Source organism: Rhea pennata, chromosome 5 (genome assembly GCF_028389875.1).
Source record: "Rhea pennata isolate bPtePen1 chromosome 5, bPtePen1.pri, whole genome shotgun sequence".
Classification (NCBI taxonomy): Eukaryota; Metazoa; Chordata; class Aves; order Rheiformes; family Rheidae; genus Rhea; species Rhea pennata.
Window position 1 is genome coordinate 32,243,344 of NC_084667.1, and position 19,752 is coordinate 32,263,095.

Sequence of the window (19,752 nt, forward strand, 5' to 3'; positions counted from 1 at the left end):
CACATTGGGGCTTTGACTTCTTTTGGAGCTTTTAGGCATCATTGGATTACAGATAATAATAAATAATTACTGTAGAGAGCTGAATCATATCCTAAAGAGGAAAAAAAGGGTTTTAAATTGATAATAAAGAGGGAATGACATGATCTAGAGAGAGAAGGGATGTTAACCACCAACTCTAATTCACCTCAAGAGAAAGAATAAACACCATCTTTTGCTCCTCATTGTGGAAAATTAGATTAGAAGGAAACAAAATAGTAAAGGAAGAGGAGAAAGACAGCAGCTGGAAGGCAGTGGCAGATCTTGGGAGAGCAGTAAGGCACAAGTAAGATAGGGGTGAAGCATCAGAGAGTAGAGAAGCAAGATAATCCTGAACTGGGTTGAGCCCCAGTGAGAGGTCAAAGGAACTGTCTATTTCTGTCTCATAACAGGAGTTCAGTACATGATCCCAAACCTCCAACCTAGACCATGAAGCTTTGAGGCTTGTATGGAACAGGGAATTACAACAGTCAAAATCTGCCTGCCTAAACATGAGTAGGAATTCTAATGAAGCAAAACATATGGATGCTTTTTGACTGTTTTCAAAACAATCATATTTTGAAAGACATTATGGAAGAATAAAGGACGATGATGATGATGTCTGACTTTAAAGAACAATGTTAGGAAGATCAATAAAAGATATATAGAGAGATAGTCTTTGTTTTAACACAACATAGCAAGAAGTTAAAAAAAGAACAGCAAAAATGGTTAAGAACCAGAAAACATCAGGTTAAACAGAATCAGAAGCATGATATAGTTTGGTGAGGGAGACAAAGACAGTTGCCATCTGCAAAGAAATAATGATCTTTCCTGAAATCAGCAATGAAACAAAGTTGGGAAAAGGAGCAGAGAAGTAGCCAAGGAAAAGGCTTGATCAGTTCAAGCCAGGGAAGTGAGAACAAACATTAGGTATCTATCGAAGTGTTACTAGGTGCAGCAGGGACCTTCAGGAAGGGAAAGTTATCAACAACCAGATGCACAGAGATGTTTTATACTTAAGACTAAACATAAATGCTTTTGGAACAGCTTCAGCCACCATTTAAAATAAATTGAGGCTTATTCTCATTAGAGATGGAAGCAAGATCTAGCTATTACAATACAAATATGCATCCTATTATTCATTTTATTTTTTACAAGCTGTTTTCCTACGATATGAAGTGGTGCCTGGAGACCACATATCACCGCAATTCTTCACACATATATTAGTGTCTCCTACCTAAAACTAAAAAGGAACCCCAGTGATTTTCCCTCATACACAATCAAATACTTGTACACTGGTATTTGGTAGGGACAGGTGTGGGGTTGGATACAGCAGACATTAGATACAGAGTAGTGGCTCTATCCATCTCGAGAATTAATACATCACATTCAGTACACAATTCAAGTCTTTTTAAAGGAGACCACAAACTGAAGAATTACCTGAAATGGGAGCTGTGACTGATGGCTGTATAGGATAGGCCTGCTGAACGAATGGCTTTACACTGGAATAAATAGTTACACAAAAATCATACACCATGCACACCACTCATAGTTTATTCCATTAGAGTCACATAGTATAAGAAAATACATGGTTAATGACCTTTCCCCACAAATATATTGCCTCCTTGCACTGCCTATGTAAAAGACAGGCAATAAAGAGATAACGGAGAGAAAGGGGCATGAGAATTGCACCAAACATCTTTAAGGCCAGAGCTTGCCAGCGGCCAGTTGCGTACAAGGAAACCGTTGCAGGACATGCCCTGGCCCGCTTTACACAAGATTGCATCAAGCGTGACTGCTCTGACTCCCTATTAATCCAAACAACACAGAGCTGCAGGGCCACAAAGGCTCCCAGGGACCTAAAGGGAACAAGGCAGGGAGAATTTGAAAAATAAGACAGGGAGATGTTGCTGGGCCAGAGACCACTGTCAGGCTAAAAACACCCGAAGGAAGGGCAAGCACTTCCCTCCCCACATGGTGCTGTGGGTATCGAGGTGCCAAGGACTACTGACCCTCAGGGAACACAAACAGGCTTCAAGTGGCCTTCCTCTGCCCTGCAGGAAAAAAGTTCCCTTTTCCTCTAGCATGACTCGTATTTAAACAAGTGTTTGTCCTGGAAACTTATTCCCAGGAGAAACCTAATCAGATGCTTCCCTCGCACTGTCACTCTGTCTTACCACAGGAGAAAAAAAGCATGTTACCGCAAGGCTTTCAGCATCAGATTTGAGGTCTGGGATCCCTTCTAGCTTTTTGAATACAAGTTCACTTCACTGTAAAGACTCTTTCTTCCCATACAATTATCTTTTCCTTCTTTCTCGAAAGATTTGTAAATTTTTGCCTCATTGACATCCTCAGGCAGCAAACTCCGCAAGCTAGCCCCACAGTGCATATAGAAGGACATTTTATTTTTCAGACTTACTCTTGCGAGGATCCAGGCTGCCCCGTTTGGATCATGCCCGGCCAAAACTGAAAGAGGGAAAACAAACAAACAGACCCACAATTATTTTATTTGTTGAAAGATCTTGGATATTTCTGAACAAGCATGATTCCTCTTGCAACATAGATGAACACGTTAATCCATTCACTCAGCCTTAGCTTTCTATTGAACATTGTTAGAAAACATAGGGATTTTTTGGGGGTACGTGGCTAACAACTTACCCCAGGTGCCCCAGGAAAGGTAGGACGGGGAATTCCTGGCAGGCCCAACTTGTTGTGAATAGCAGTAGCTGAGACTATCTGAGCTGATGACATTGCTGCCATGTGCTGGAGTGCTTTGTCCTTTGCTGTCTGATCCTTTAACATGACAATTACATGGAGTCTTAAAACATTTGGCACAACAAATGATGTTAAATAATTGCAGCTACAAGCACATAACTAAAAACTTAAAAAGCCACACAGAAAATGCAAAAATAGCAAACCATGCAGGAAAAAATTACAGCACGGAGGTTAACACTCAAACTACCTCAAGGCAAAAACCTCCTCTCAGCCATGCGTGGCAGACCTGAACTCTTGTCTGCTCTCCCAGCTCGCAGGAAGCTCTGGGAGAGCAAACTTATTTGCACGGACGTATTCTGCTGATTTTATAGCAGGCTCATCTAAAAATGGTCTGCTGCTAGGGCTCTGCCTGCTGGACAGGGATCACTGAGATTTGAGCCCTATCATTTTGATATAAGAGAAGTTTGCCTTTAATATTACACTTTTTAAAATGAGAACACAGAACTGCAACTGACTTGGGAACAATGACAGATTTTTCTTACAAGTTTAGAACCATTTCAAATTCTGTTTTACAACAAATATTTTAAAAGTTGTATCACAAAACCATAAATGACATTTTAACCTTCCAGTTGTGATACTTTACTAATTTTTTTAGTGTTCCCAAAGAAAACAACTAGCCATAAAGTCTCTGCAGTTTTCAAGTATATAGGAACAAGTTTAAGAAAAGATGGTTTAAGATTGATTGCTTGTACTAATGCAGCACTTGAAGTCCTAGTCACTGCCAATTGTGTATGATCACAGAGCAGAAAAGTAAAGTCTCTAATGCAACAGAATTAACTAAGTGGGTATTTTAGGTCAGGTAAAATAAGTAAATAATAGACCGTTATTATTTGTTCAAGTAGAGTTCCTCATCTCCAGTACTGTATGAGTAAGTGCTAATATTTAGGTACATGACTTAGAATGAAGGAACACAAGCAATATTAGGCAAGGATTTTTTTGTTTTTCTGGCTTTACTTTACAAGCAAAGTAGCAAGCATGCTGGCAAGAGATGCATGCTCTTATATATAGTATATGACTCTGCACATATGCTCCCCCTAAAGCTTGTACGTAGTAGTACTATAGGTGAGCAGTTTCTTCCTTTGAATAGCTCCTTTAGAAACAGCACAGGCTGAAAGTACAGAAAAAGCTAGCCAAAAATTCTGCCAAGCACAGCTAAGGTACATAATACTTGGTTTAGTTAAAATACTTACCATGCTTGTTACCTGGATACAACAACAAACAGTTTATTAAAATTCTTGTGTAGAATAGCAGATTTTTAGCAAAATATGAACAGAATAATAAGAAACAACGGAAGAGCAGTTTGCTCAACATTAAACATCAGGTTTAAACAAATGCATCATTTTCACCTAGGGACTGATTCATTAAAAGAAAGAAAAGAAGAAAAACAAAACACCAGGGAAAACAACCCCCATCTCCATGTGTGAGAGCTGCAGGTATCAAATGGGGAGGCTTGTTGCTGAGCTCGCTTCCCCACGCTTTCCAAGGAGCCTCTGCAGGCTTCGCCCCGGGCTGCACCAGGGCACCTGCTCACCCCGGAGAGCAGCAGGTGGGGCAGGGGAGTAGCTGCTCCCAGCAGCGTCACCCCTCCGCCCCTTGCGGGACTCAAGGCAGAAATTCAATCAGGTGCGGCGCTTCTAGGGGCAGCAGTAACACCTGCAGGCTCATGTGCGCTTCCTCCTGTGCAGCCACCGGGAAGGAGCTGAGCACAACACGGCTCCTACCAAAGTCACGCTGCCAGGGAGAAAAGGGAGGTGGGGAGTGGTGCAGGACGCTGCTTTCTGCCCTTTCCAAAGCAAGGGACTACCCGCGTCCACCTGACAACACATCTGCATGGCAGCTTCTGCCCTACCACTGCGTGGACAGGAGGAGGGGAACATGCTGTCCACTAGCATTTGAGTGAACAGAACCGGGTTGTTTTGTCAAGCTGTAGCTTTCCCGTGTAACTATGAACATTTTAATTGATAAGAGCTGGCAGTCAGCTCGTGACTCTGCCTGCTGCTGGCGCTGGCCCCTACAGGCTGCCGAGGCAGGAAGGGGTGCTGGGAGGGTTCAAGGATGGGATGTTTTACTGGCTGCTTTCTGAAGCCTGCACACAGCAGGGCTAAAATATGCTACAGTGGGTGATAACAAGTTGCAATCTCCTGAGCTCCATGCAGCTCTCCAAAAAGCCAACTTCTCTATCCTCCTGCACAGTAAAAAGGACTTGCTTGAGGAATGTCCTTATTTTCATGTGTTTTCATGCTATCTTTGTCGTGAAAGCACGTGAAAATCAGGAGATTCCTCGAGCAATACCTGTAGTGACTTTGGCTTTGGCACGCAGTATGAAGACACTAGCCCCACCAGGCCTTTCTGATCCTTTTTGCCTACTTTTTGTTAGGGTAGCTGACTTGGAAATGCCAAACCAAAACTCTATGCAAGTCTTGCATAGAGTCAACGGAATCATAACAAAAACAAACATACAAGGTTCAATATCCTGTGAGTGAAATGTGTGATTTGAGAGATGCAATGTACATGTGCCTCTGGGCCCTAGTAATCTTCCCAACTAGGCAAACTCTGTTTTTGTGATTACTTTGCTATTCTGCAGACTAAACTAAAGGAGAATTTAAAAGCAAAGCCTTGGCTAGTGATACAAAAATCTGTATGTGGGAGTTGCTTGAGCCCAGGGTGAATCATATACCTACAATGTGGTTCATCTCGCCTCGCTTTAGCCATCTAAGTGTCTCCAGTCTAAGGCAGATGTCTAACCTCACACTGTTGTCAGTGGAGAAGCACCTCCAGGAGATGAGTTTTCTCTTCCTAAATAGGCATCTAAAACAACAAGAAGGCATTACTTTCTGGAGCTTGTTATCTTTGCCTAAGGATTAGAAGAGGAGCCTAAACACCCAACTTCTACACGGCAACAGTTAAAGCATATAAATCCCACCCTGATAGATGAACTGAATAGGAAATTGCGAAGACTTGCACTTCCTCCAAGACTTACGCTTCCTGTTTGTTCACAGGAGCAGGAACTTTTAAACTGTCTTGGAGGGGCTGCTGCCCTCCATTAGCAAAATCAACCTGACACTGCTTAATTTCAGGAGCAACGTCAGGGAGCTAACATCTGCCATAGCATGAAACAAGAAGGGATGCCCCTTGCCTCTTGCCATTTGTGGCCTTTTGCTGCAGAGCATCCTGCATTTTGTGTGGTCATTCACTTCATCCTCTTGGACATTTTCAGGAGGATGGAGAGACAGCAAAAAATGGATAGGATGACAGCTCAGAAATGCGGCCGTTGTGGTAGGGCTAGAGTCTTGAGGAACTTCAAGGACTCCTCTAAAGTTTCCTAATAAGTCACAGATCTGCCAGCTCCACTGCACGTTAGCAGGCTCCTGCCAACACACCTCAGGGGAAAGTTCCACCTTTTGAAGGCTTAGGAACCTCTGCAGAGTAAGAAGAATAAAGAGGCTCTTTTGTTTTTTTCTTTTCCAAAGTTACTGGAATTTGCATTCAAACACAAAAGAAATCAAATTCAAAATCAAATACAAACATATAAGAGGTCCTGATGTCCATTGGCACAAAGCATTTTTAGCTCCAAGGAAGTTTTGGAGAGCTGCAAGGTGCTGGCCCATACTTGTATAATCAGGCAGATGTGCCAGTTTTCAAAAAGAAATAGGAAAACCACACATAAAAGTTGCTTATTTAAGTTGAAATATGACCTTGTCTGCCACTTAAAAAACCAAATATATGCACTTCTTAAAACTCTAATGGAGAGTGCATGTAACCGGGAGGGGATGAGGCCTTCCACCTATCACCGCAATGCAGCCACTTCTGGGATGAAACTTAGTAACTGATTAATAACACACAATGGTATTACATCACAGTTTAGGCAGCAAGAGAAGTAATATATCCAATTAAAACGGCAGGGGTAATTTAAACAGGCAGATTACAGTAATTACCCAGGTTGGAATTTGGCCAGGACAAATGGGTTAACACCCCTACTCTGAGCGAGAACGTTGTGGGATTTTTAACGACTGCAAATGGTTAAGACTTTGATTTCCTATCTTGTCCAAGACATAAAGGGTTTGTTTTTGCACTCACTCATGCTGCTGTGTAACTCTGAAATAAATCCCTTCAGCTCAATGAGGTTTACACTGATGTAAGTAAAATAAAAATTTGGCCCAGAATATGCTGCGCTGCAGCACACTGCGCTGAGGTCCAGCAGAGGCCTGGGGGAACAGCATCTCCTACCGAACCGTTAACTCCTGCTGGAGCTTTAGGTGTTCCTTGGATTTGTCCCATCTGGCACTGACCTGGCTTGACCCTACTTAATTTATGAGTTCGGACAGCATTGCTGCCGCCCAGGAACGGCACCGTAGTAAGGAACAGAGCTCACTTTTAAACTGCTCTCTTCCTCTCTCTGGTACACGATCAGCAGTGCTGCAGGGCTGGATTACAAGTGCTGTCGGAGGAGACGTGGGCTAGTTCTACAGGCTCTCTAAAGCGTCGTCACAGCACTGGAGATCGGGATCTCTTCCGTGCTTTTGCTGGCTATCTCTGACTGCAGTTGCAAACATTTGGTTTTCATAAGGGGTAGGCTCTGCAAAGCTAATGCAAGGATATAACTTTTAATGAATCAGGCCCTTGAGTTTTACTTTTCACCCATTAGTTTTAGGATACAAAAGACACAGTTAAATTAGATAAGAAAAATTCCCCAGTATCATCCAATTATAAATCTTAATAGCCATAAAAGCCCCATGTGAAACAAGATTTCTGCATCACAAGCACAAAAGGATTTGTGCTCGACTTTCTTTTAATCCAACATAAACAGTAGACTAATTCAATCAATCAGTTCAGACTAATTCTACAGCAAAAAATAAAAACTGTTATCCTAGAATTGTAAATGGGACTTTGAATACCATGTTATCTATGACTTTAGAAAAAAGAAAATCTAAGACAGTATGAGAAAATTAAGTACAACAGAATACAGTATTAATTCAAGAAACCATAAAACCTGTACCAATATTTCAAATAAGAAACTTTTCTTATTTCCTTTCTTGTAAGGAAAAAAATATGACACAAGAGAGGCAACAACAATTTGCTCACAAAATTACAGTAACACTAACATAAAATAGTTTCCTAATAAGCAATTTTGCAGATGTTATTTCTGCCCAGATCTTGTATTGATTCAAATAACCTTTGCAATAATTAGCTGTAGCTCAAAAAAGATAAACAAATCATGAAAATATATAATTGTTCTGGACAAAAGATAGAGAGCACTTCAGTGTTTCTAGCCCTGATCTCCAATTTGCTTATTATTAGAGAAGACAGGAGTAAATACAAAAGCTGGCTATTTCAGCCAGGCAATAGCTAATGCCAAGAAGAGAATGCGCATTCAAAGCTGTCCCAACTTGCTGCCTAATGAGTAGCAATTAATCCATCTTATTGTATTTCAAAATGCTGAAGACTCCATTCACATCAAAGGGAATTTTTCGAGGCTTTTATCATTGTTCATTTAAAAAGTATAGAGCTATCTTTAGCATTCTATAATTGACAATATTTTCTTTTTATCCCTCAGTGCAGAATGTAGAATAATGGATTTTAAAACATGTAATACATGTGAACTGTAGGCATTTTAATGTTTCTTTTTGTCTCCGTCTAATTAATCTCGCACTACGAAAAAAATACCTGAATTGAAAGTCTAAGATAGATGTATGTCCTGCTGTGAAGACCTTTACTCTCTATGTAGCACAATTTCCAATGCATCTTTTTCTCCTGAATATAGAGAGGTGATTTTGGCTCCCTGTCAGTGCAAAGGTGGGAAAAGCTGCAACCTGACACTATGGACTGGTACCTCTGAGGTGGAAAAACAACATTAGGAAGTAAAAATTCTGCTTTCCCGCCTCCAGTCTCTGAGTGAGAGGAAATGTCACAAAAAGGAACTGCCTCTCAGATCCATCTCTAAGGACTCCTTTATTCCAGCCTCTCTTAGCTCTTTCACGAGATGAAATTTCTCTAACCGCTGAAAAATTTTAATAATCTCAGGCAAGTAAGACAAAACCTCTAAAAACTGTTTTCTTGTAGTGAAAGAAATTAAGACGTTTAGCATCCCTGGAAGGGCTGATGGGACATTCTGTATTGGTGGTCCTGAAACATAGCAATGACATTCACAAGTAAAAGCTCTCTTTCTTGCAGGCTAAGGAGTCACCGATCCAAGTGGCTGTTGGCATTTGTTATTGAAGAAAAGGAACTCTGCTGTACCAAAAGGACTTTGCAGCGAGCAGGTAAGAATTCAGTCTGCTAGGTAAGCTTCAGTAATACCGTATCCAGTGCCTGGAGTAAGGACAGCTCTGAAACCTTTCCATCCATTGGATTTTTGCAGAAGATAAACAAGAGAACGAATGCCTCAGATTCCTCTGCAGGAGTACCAAGCACTCTTCTTGTCATGAGTGCGGTTCAGACAGAGACTAGGCAGGAAGATCTCTTGGTTTGAAATAAACCCACAAGGTGTCTTAGGAACAAAGGTTATTTGTTACACCCTGTGTCAAAGCAAAGAGACCAGGAAACAGAGGTCAATGGGACAGATCAGCCACATCCTGAAAGATCAATAAGAAATGGTAACACAGCGACCACTGCTAGCAGTGGAGTGGATGTCAGCGGAGGGAGGAGTGCCCTCGTGCCAGACCCCGCAAGCCTCAGGTCCCTGCCAGCCGCCGGTTCTGCTAAAGCAGCACCGCAACACAGCAAACGACCAGCTTCTTTGCAATAACCTATCACACGTACACGCAGGAGGTGTGCTGAGGGAATACTTCTGTGGCAAAAGGAAGGAACTCAGGAGATGAAGATTGCCTCAGGTCAGATCTGACTGAACTCATAATTACGGACTGGCAAGAAGGATCTTTGGATTTCTTCCATAGTGTGCTTTCCCCTCACGCTGTAGTTAGGAAACTTGACATTGGAGGCATGTGTTATTCTAAGTAGTAATTGGTCTTCTGAATGCCACCAATCACAGGTTTTACAAAGTAATTGCAAGTACTAGCTCATTGTTAAAGCTGCAAGACTGGCCAAGAGTAAGAAGAAGTGCTGCATAATGCAAGTACCAGCGCAGCGAGCCAGCGATCCTTTGTTACTCCAAATACTCACAGTCAGTTTCCACCTGTTCCCTAACGCTAATCTGAAGAAACGAAGCTGAAAGCAATTATCCCTTCACAGTACAATGCGGGCACCACCTGCTCAAGAAGAAGAAATAGAGTGCATAATCTTCCTGGAGAGTTCAATGGGACTTTCCAGATTGCTGCTGAAGTGGTCCCTGCTGAAACAATGGGCATTCCTGGATGACAAAATACATTCAGCTGGTCTTCATCTCAAATCTCAGATCTTTTCCTCAAGCGGTTTTCAAAGTATACTAGGAAATACCGATGGCTCAATACAGGAATAAGAAGAAAAATACAGGCAATGCTGCTAACAAATTGTCTGGGGGAGTGAGATTCCTTCTCAGGTTCAAAACTAGCAGTTCCTCCCACTTGCAGGTGAGTATAATTACAGCACTATGGCTGGTCAGGTAAAAGTAAAAGTTCCCTTCCTTACAAAGTTAGCCTCCTTATGGCAACTGCTTTCATCCAAATTTCATCTCTTCCATTTGGAGAGAAAAAAGTCTGGGGGAGCAGCAACTGCCCTGGAAGGGATCTGTGCGAACAGCACACAAGTCAAGCCATAGGATCTTCCTTACTGAGACCAAGTATGACAAGAAGCTGAGGAGTGATGGGGAGAACCTTCCTGATTCCCCTGCAAACTTTCCTGCAGCCCAGGGTGCCGCAGAAAGGGTGGAATTGTGTCACTAGGTCCCGAACAAAATCGAGGGCACACATAATGACACCCCAGGGGCCGGGCAGATGCCCAGCTTGCCCACCGGCATTGCTCGAGGTGGGGCTGGCTGGGGAAAGGCTGGGCATCTTTTGCTGCCCACAATCCCTGCAGAGAAGTAGGAGAGCAAGAGAGCGTGCAGCAAATCCAGGCGCTGGTAAGCTTCCCTTCCTACGGATGTGTTCTCCATCTTTGCACGTACTCTTAGAGAGCTGAAGTAAATGCCTTCTGCAGAACAGTAGGGACACATAGGTATGGGATTCTCTGCAAATCAATAAATTCTTTGCACCGCAACTGTGGCTGAATTTTGAGGCATCCTCTGCTTTTTACGTAGCTCTGGTGGAGCTGCCACCTGCTGATGGATGTGAAAGGCTGGGAAGCTCAGAAACCCTCACAAAATATTTAGTTGCCTTAATAGATCTCTCCTTTTTCAGGCAATTCCTTAAAATCCAAAAACCCTCTAGAGCTCTATCACTGCAAATATTACCTAGACTAGAGGACTTAAATATTACTAGGGCTTTGCTAGCTCCTTTCTTCTCTGGAAAGCTTCAATAAAAATCAGACAGCAGGTGCAGTAATAAAGAATATTTTTTGTTTTAAAAAATGTCTTTGTAGTTTTAAGTTATTTGGAGTATTCAGAACGGGAAATGTTTTAGAATATTAAAGCCAATATTCCCGTTAGGCGCCTAAGTCTGTATTTTGGCATCTAAATATGTTTCCTGATTTTTGTGGCCCTGAGCACTTGCCATTCCTATAAAATCCCTGAGACCTGCTTGTGCTGAGCATCTCTGCAAGTAAGGCCATCTATTTACATATTTAATTTTAGGCATCAAGGATTGACAATTTAAGCTTAAAATGCTACATATCTCTGTATTATTGCACCCTTGGTTAAAAAGCAGTATGTTTAAGTTGTCTTAGTTGTTCTTTATGAACCCCAACTGCTCAGCCAGTGCAGCTAAAAAGCCAGCCACCAACAGCCATACAAGCTTGCCAGCATGCTGCCCACTGCGGACTAAAAACTAAATGCTTCTGTCAAGAAAGCCTGTTATAAAGCCAGTCTGTTATTTATACGTTGCAGTTCCAGGATTGCGGTAAGCATCCGTAGGGCTCACCACTTAGTATTGTGAAATTACTTTCTGAAGCGTTTTGCTTTTCAGCTAGAACAAAAACATGATTTGCTCGCATCTGAGGGAAAAAAAATCAACAAAAAAAAGGAGGAGGAAAGTAAAAGATTTACAAGTTCCTCTACTTTTTCTTTTAAAAAAAATAAAAAAAAAAAACAGCAACAAAAACATAAAGCTCCCTCTTCCACTTTTAGGTAATGTAAAAGCAAAACAAAAAGAGTCCCAAGATTTCCACTGGAAAATGTGAAAAAGCAAGCAAAGCAAGAAACCCTATAAAGGTTTCCAAGAGTTTCTTTTTAGCCTTAGAATATACTTTATGGAAACCAGGGAAAGCGGGGACCTGTACAATTCATCAAGCCAGATTAAGCAAACGTACTTAATATTCCCCGAACAGGATTCTGACGGAGGCCCTCCAAAGATTAAATGCCAATATTTTACTTAAAAAACAACAAAAAAAAAAATCTGGGGAGTCTTGGAAATAGTGTTTCACTTAGGGCGATACCAGACTGCACTCTAGAAACACCAAAAGCGCAGACAAAAAAAAAAACCAAAAAACAAAAACCAAAAAAACCACCCGACTCTGGAGCAGGCCGGAGCTACGCCGGTCGCCCCTGCGGGCGGGAGGAGACGCAGCGCCCCTGCGAGGGCGGCGGGCGCCGCTCGGAGCCCGGGCGGCCCGAGGAGGGGCCCGGGCGCGCCGCGGCCTGGCGGGCAGGGCGCCCGCGGCGCGGCGCGGCGCTTCGACGCGGGTGCCAGCGCGGGAAGCGGAGGTTAGACGCGGCGGCCAGGCGAAGGGGCACACGGCATGCGGGAGAGCCCGGTTAGGGGAGAGGCGGCCGCAGGCGCTGCCCGTCCCCGCCGCGGGCGGCGAGAGAAACGCGTAGCGACCACAAGCCCAAAAGCAGAAAAGCGCATACCTTCAGCTTGGAATGAAAATCACGAGATTTCCTTCTGGCAAGAACCTGAATGTGACTAGACACCTGCAGGGTAGGGGAAGGGAGGAAACAAAGGAAAAGCCTGTAACCATGGAGATGAAAAGCCCCCTACAACTGGGCAAGCCAGACGTACCTTAATGGCGGCTTGAATTTCTCGAACTTTCTTTCTTGCTAAGACCTGTATGTGACTAGACACCTACATTGTTCAGGTTTATAAAAAAAACAAACAAAAGAAAAACAAAAAGCAAATCAAATTTAAAATAGCTATTTTTGAAAAATAACTTTTTTTCTTTTTTTCTTTCTTTTTTTCTTTTTTTTTCCCCTGAAGGGGGTAAGTTATTTGCATCTTCAGTCAGCTCTGCTGTTAGAGACACCACATCCCCAGCCAGACACCAACTCTGAGCGCCACGGCTCGACAGGACAGGCCATCGCTGCGGCAGCCCCGGGGCCGGGCGTTCGGGCGCCGCGGGGGCGCCGCCGCCTCCGCTCCCGCCCCCGCCGCCGGCCCTCGTCCTGCCTGCGGCCGGCGGCGTCGCTCGGCTCAGCGCCCCGAAACGCCGCCCTTTACGGGCCGTCCGCAGCTCTGAGCCCCGCAGCCGGCAGCAAAGCGCTGGCGCCATACGGGTCTCAGAGGAGGGACCTTCGCTGGCTTTCTCCGTAGGCTTCAGTATCAAATTTGCCCTCCAAACGCTCGAGCAGGTGGGGACCGGTACCCTGAGGCCAACATGGGCAATGCCCAGGTTTGGCCCCTTACCATGACGTGCTACATTGCAGTAAGGGATCTGGGGAAACCCAGTCCTGCACTGGACCAAAATTGTCAGGGAAGGTTAGTGCCTGCGCAGCGAAGGCTCTGGGCCCTGCTTCGCTTCGCGTTTGCTCCGGCATGTACCGAAATTCACGGTATGGATGACGAGGCTTTGAACTCGGCATAGCACGGTCCTGCTCGGCATCGTGTGATCAGACCCCGACGTGAACGCTCAAAAACCGCGGTGGCAAAGCTGCTAAGGAGGCAGCCGCCTTACTCGTACTTGGCCTCGGGCATACTGCGCCGGGGGCTGTACGTGTTCACGTTAGTTACGATTCCTGTCTGGGAAATAGGGCAAGCAAAAGAAAAGAGGAAACAAAGCTTTATTTCCTCCCCTTTTAAAGCCTATTCCATGACAGTCGTATCAAAACACCCTGTATTTTTAGTGGGAAGCACATAGTGGCCCATAAATGAACACGGCTTTGGGAGGCTGCCTTCAGAGAGCTCCTTGTGAAGCAGCTCAGGAGCCAGTTTGCAGTAATTCGGGGTTATACTATTGCTTACTAGGCAACTTTATAGTCAAACATGTAAACCAAGTTTTCACATGCTTTCAGTGAGAAATTAGTGGTGTCAAAGGTTATACAAGGAGCACAATTGTAGTAAGTTTAATTGCTCAGTAGAATTTCTAAAGTAATGAGAATCAAACTTTTCTAAACACTTGGCCGAAAGTGATTTGTGAAACGCTATAGATGGATGCACAAGTACAGAGCCAGAACATCACCATATGCAAGTCATTGCAGCCCTCTTGGCCTCACTGCATCTCTGCCAGTACACGCTGGCCAAGGATCTAGCCCATGCAGTCTGCGTTTGGATTCCTGATGCAATTTTAAGGTCATCAGTGTAACCCCACGCTAACAGAGCTCATATAAGTGTAACAGGGCAGGACGTGGCTCCTCTTTAGTTTTAGATTTCTTTGCCAGTTGTTTGTCTGTTCCTTTGCTATGCGCTGCAGTTTCTCTCCCCTCTCATGGCTTTTTTTTCATCCCTTGTACATATGTTTTCTTCCTAATACACAAAGGCCATCATCACCCAGGGCAAAATATCACCCGACTCAAAGTGCTTTGAATATGAGCGCTGGCAGCAGGGCACCCGCGTTTGTGCCGACTCAGCACCACCTTTCTCCACGTTGCCAGACCCGCGTCACATGCAAGCCTTTGCCTTCCCTCCATCACGCGCGGGGATGGGGAGAACTGGGACCGAGCACGTAACGTTAGCGAGAGCAAGGGGGCTCTGTGCTTCGCAAAGCGACTCCAAACAGCGCAGTAGTTTAGTAACCACAACATAAACTACACCAAGACAGAGTGTGTCTTCTGTGGGACTGCTGATCACTGTGGATATTATAAATTAAGGGATTTAGTCACATAAGATAAGTTAATGGTTATGCGATAATCATCTGAGGAAGACTTAAGACTGGCTAGAGGTTTACTCTGTCTCTTTGATGAATGAAATCTTACTGTGGTCACAGATTAGGAGCCTGAAGGCTCTTATGGGGATTTTTTATTATTGTTATTTCATTCTGTAGCAAGTGCTACCCATGAGCTGACAGCATGATTACAATCAGTCCTGCTAGATACTTGTTACTTATTTACCTCTCATATCCAAGGATTGTAACCTTTAATATATAGGCAAATTGGCTGGACATGTAGAAGTTTCATTATTCACCACCTCAAAATTATCGTTACATTATATAATCATCCTTCTAGAAAGATAAGGCACAATGCTTTATTTTCTGCTTTGATTTCTGAAACATCTTTTTTTTTTTTTTCCAAATAAGGGGGATGATAGCTTCATGTACACATAGGTTAATAAAAAATGCACCTCAAACTGTCACTGAAATGATGCACAACACAAAAAATAGTTTTAAATATTTTCTAAAAAGCACATATTTAATCATAACAGTGAAGTCAATACATCATCTCATCAGAGCTGAAGCACAGACAGCCACTGCAGCCAAAAATGCCATGTTTTGTCATTCACTGACATGCATACTTCCCCACTGGGTTATTTTACCTGCTTCCTGGTCCGTGTCTTCCCTGTTCTAAGTTTGATGTATCTCGCTATCAGTTCATTCCTACCTGAAACAAAGAAAAATTCATGATAAGGGATGAGTAGCACCACATCCACAAGTACCATCAAAATATGACATTTAAAAATATGAGCTCTGTGCATATGAGACTTCTTCTTTTTACACATACTCCACTTTACAAACTATTCATCAATATTTCTCATTATTCATCAATATTGCGCTCTTTCCTCTCCTTAACAGACATTGGACCAGCCACATAAACTGCGCACAGATGGCTCAAGTGTTCTCCGGCAGCTGCGTTTGCTGGAGGAGGGGAGAGCAGCAGCGAGGCAGGTCCCGAGCCAGTGGCCGTGGCCAGGGTCCTCACTGGGTGGAAGGAGGGTCTCCTACGGCTGGAGGGAGGGCGACACTAGGTCTAGGTTTCTCTGGTTTCTGGCTCCACCAGACCAACACGTCCACTCGAGGTCTGCGCGGAGAGCCGCTGGAGGGGTGGCTCATCTTGGGAAGCTGGTGTGCCATCCAAGCCGAACCTCTGACCACCCAGAGGTTAACAGCTGCACGTCAGCTTTTCTCAGCGTTTGAATTCTACAAGGAGGACCACAAAATCTCTCTGCTTTACCAGGAAGCACGCTATGTCTTCCACAGCTTACTAATCACATCCTTAAGTTAAGCACAAGAGCAGTCACACTGCGGTGCTGGGGCGCTCTGCCGCAGCGGGACTCATGAACACGGCGGTTTGTTATTTAGAACTCTATTTCTCTTGGAAATGTACAGTATTTCTAAGTTTCTAAAATGGCTATTTGACTCTTCTTCAGTCACCCATTATGCTACTTAATACAAACTAACATTTTCTCTCCAAATAATTTCCTTCCTAAATTTTGCTGACATAGGAGATAACAAAGTTTTACGTGGCGCCCTGTTTATTTTCACTGTATAGTATGTTTCTTCTGTGTGAGTTGTAATAACTTAAATATACTTGTTTAACAAGTCTTACATTATAGACTTATTTGCATTTAGCACGGGGAGAAGCAACCCATGTGTAAAAACCGAGAAAAACTGATTCAGTAGCAGGGGAGGGGAGGTTAAGAAAATATCTCGTCACCCACCAAGTTTTTTAAAGCAGATGAGTGCATAGCTGGGGAGAGTAGAAAGCTATTACATCAGCCAGGGGTTCAGACTCCATCAGTTTGATGTTGTGGGGGGGAGAGAGGGAAGTTTTTAAGTAGCATGCCTGTTTTCATGAGTGGAACGTTGAACACAACTAGTTAAACTAGACTTTCAGTTTCCTTTTTCCTTCTATCTTCCTCTCTGAACTTCATTTTACACCCTTAGCATGAAATGTGTCACTGCCAGCGGCAGAGTGCTCCTTTCTCCTTGATAGTCTGTTTGCTAAGGGAGTGCTGGAATATGAAATACCGATGTTCTTCAGAGTAGAGCTACAATTTTTCCGATTCCCTTTGTGTTTTGGTCTGGACCTAGTGCCAGACTTCTCTGGAACAGGCAACTGTAATCATGATGTGAGGTTTGTAACTATTTAACAGGTTTCTTCAGGACAAACTTCAAGAGGCAAATTTTGCATGAGCAAACAGTTACACAAATAACCAGCATTTCTGCACATAAATGAGGGGTTTCCACATGCAAAGGGAGCAGCTAGTTACCTAATTTCATGCAAGGACCTTGTCATTAGGTTGCACAGCAGTTTTGCAGTGCACTGTGCCAAGAAGGTACTTGCTACTCGCAGTGAACAACAGCCTTTGTGTTCATGGGGTGAAACTACTGCAATGTTCAGTTTCTGTACCTCTGTATTCTCCAATTTTCTTTCTCATCATCCATTCTTTAAATAGAAAAGGTAGAAGAAAACTGGAGAGACTTTAAACATCGCTTCACCCATAACGATCAATCCAAAAGCAGGAACAGCCAGACTTCTAGGACCAGTAACTCAGTACAGACAACTTGCATTATACAATAGCTGCATTGACTTCATTTAAATATTCTGGGATGAGACTGGTTTGGACTGATTGTGAATGCTAGCGTCCAAGATGGAGAAGGAATTTCCACTTCTGTGGCTGTCCTCCCTCCTATAGCCGCGTGCAGTAATGGCAGCTACCCTACAGCGACCGGACTGCAAATTCTCTTGCAGGTGTTAGGTGGGGCCAGAAATGGAGCTGCTGCAGCAGCACCACACTACTCTTCGTTAGCATTAAGTGAAACATTTCTACAGTGGAAAAATACCATACAACCTAGGGGAAAAAACTGCGGGAGAGGCCACAGCAATGAGAAGAAAGAGGGAAAAGGCATACAATGGCAGCACGTCATATTAAAGGGTGCTTTGGGTTTTCTATTTGGCGAGGGCTGGTATTTTGTGCCTCTGCACTGTTCCTTTAGTGAGTATGAGGCTTGCAGAGAGTAATAAGGTGCTTAAAAAGAAAATCAGGAGGTCACATTTCATTGCCCGCAGGCAGGGAGCCCTCATGTTGAGGCAAACAGGAATGCAAACACGGGAACATACTGGGATCCAGTAGGCTTCAGAGCTTACCATATAGACAGACCAGGGCTGGAACTGCGCTCATACAGTCACTGTAAGGTAGGTGATATGAGCACCATTTTTTTAAATGCACATTGTGCTCAAATTAAAGAATTTCTCTCCATAGGAAAAACTTTACTGCTCTTTAAGTAGATGCATAAATTAAAAACCTGGAATAGTTTCTGGTGTAAAAAAGGTTGTTTGGTTGCCCTTATCAGCAGCTGGTAACTCTGCAAGGTCAATGAATCTATAAGGTCATGTAAAGAACACACTAGCGTCTCTTCTGCTTCGGTCTGCATGGAAGATGTTTCAAACATACGGTCACAGCACAGGCTGCTCCTGCCAGCCCCAGCCCATTAGGGCCATCCTCTGGGGATCACAGCTGTAGCCGAGCAAGGAAGAGTTAAATCTTTTCACAGTTTCACATTTTTTTTCCCAGTCAAGAGGGCTAGAAAACTATTTTTAAAAGAAAGCTCAGAATCCCATGTAGCCACTTGACAGGTAAAGCAGCTTTATAAAAAACACCAAGCAATGAAAGTCTAGTCTGTAATATTCAAAATACCAGTCAAGTGCTGTCTCCAGTTCAGCCCCAGTCCATACATGAAGTGCTCTGGCATAAATTAAGAGGAGATTTCTCCAGCCACCATCTAGCCCAGTAGAGGTATGACTAACTAGATGGTGGTTTTGCTCACTTTCACTTCAGGTGAAGTCTGGCTTAAGAAGAATCACCAGAGTACGATAATTGGAGCTCGCCGACAGGCAGGTGGAACTCTATAAGGAACTATGCAAAGTGACTTATACTTTTTCCTAGCCACCATGTTTTCAACACAATAAAGAAATATGCACCAAGTTTAACCAGAGCAAGTGATACGAGGCTCAGTAAATAGCCTCTATCTGTCCAGAATGACCTGAAAAGCCTTAATGTCTTCCTTAGACTACCAAATGCCACTAACATAAATATTAGTATTGCCTAACGTGAACAAAACAGACCTCCCAGAGGTAAAGTTTATGCACTTTATGATGCTCCTCTTTACCAGCTCTGACAGACGCTAACAAAAACCAATGTATCTGCAGATGACCAAGACAAAGAGAGAATTTTAAATAAATGAAGGCAGAATAATCCTAAAAAGACACTTTCCTTCTTTCAGGGAATGAGAAGAATCTGAAACAAAAGGAGGTTCAAGGAACTTCTTACACTGGCCATTAGAAATCTGAGGGTGAATAACGGCTATCAATGAACGTATCTGTTTTTCTCTAAGAACAGCTCAGCCGTGGAAATATTTTTCCCATACACGCCCTCACTCTTTCTCCCTGTCATATATATCTGGGAAATTGCCTGGCAGAAAAGAAGAGGTCAGGTTTATGAACTGTACGTGTTCACCTCCTTCTTCTTGTCATCTGCTGTGACAGTCTCTGACTTCGATGGTTTTGGTTCAGGTATCAAAGAGAGAGTTTTGGAGAAGTGCCCAGTCAGATAAAACATCTTCACAGCACAGGAATCCTCCTAGGGATCTTGAAAGGATCCGAATAGGACCACAGACATTATCTTATATAGGCTGCTTCTTGTTTGTTTCTTTTAAATTCAGGCTCTTATCCATCATGCCCTTCTGTAGTGCGAGTTCAATAGCAAAACATATTTCTCCCTAGACACAGTGGAAGATGCATTTTAGGCAAACGAACATCTCTTTTAATCACGGTAGAAAGTACCT

At 43.4% G+C, this 19,752-nt stretch overlaps 1 protein-coding gene across 3 annotated transcripts in view; it reads right to left on the reverse strand.

Moving 5' to 3' along the window:
* Window positions 1-19,752, reverse strand: part of TEAD1 (TEA domain transcription factor 1) — a 155,318-nt gene that overhangs the window by 31,578 nt on the left and 103,988 nt on the right. For 2 of the 3 annotated variants that reach the window (XM_062576105.1, XM_062576103.1), the window contains 6 exons: window positions 15,504-15,568; window positions 12,671-12,733; window positions 3,981-3,992; window positions 2,674-2,808; window positions 2,435-2,481; window positions 1,456-1,517 (listed from right to left, as the gene is read on the reverse strand). In XM_062576105.1, the coding sequence (XP_062432089.1) occupies window positions 1,456-1,517; window positions 2,435-2,481; window positions 2,674-2,808; window positions 3,981-3,983 (247 nt within the window). In that variant the 5' untranslated portion in view covers window positions 3,984-3,992; window positions 12,671-12,733; window positions 15,504-15,568. Of the gene's footprint in view, window positions 1-1,455; window positions 1,518-2,434; window positions 2,482-2,673; window positions 2,809-3,980; window positions 3,993-12,670; window positions 12,734-12,821; window positions 12,885-15,503; window positions 15,569-19,752 lie in introns of all 3 variants that reach the window. The other variant, XM_062576104.1, reaches the window with a different exon arrangement.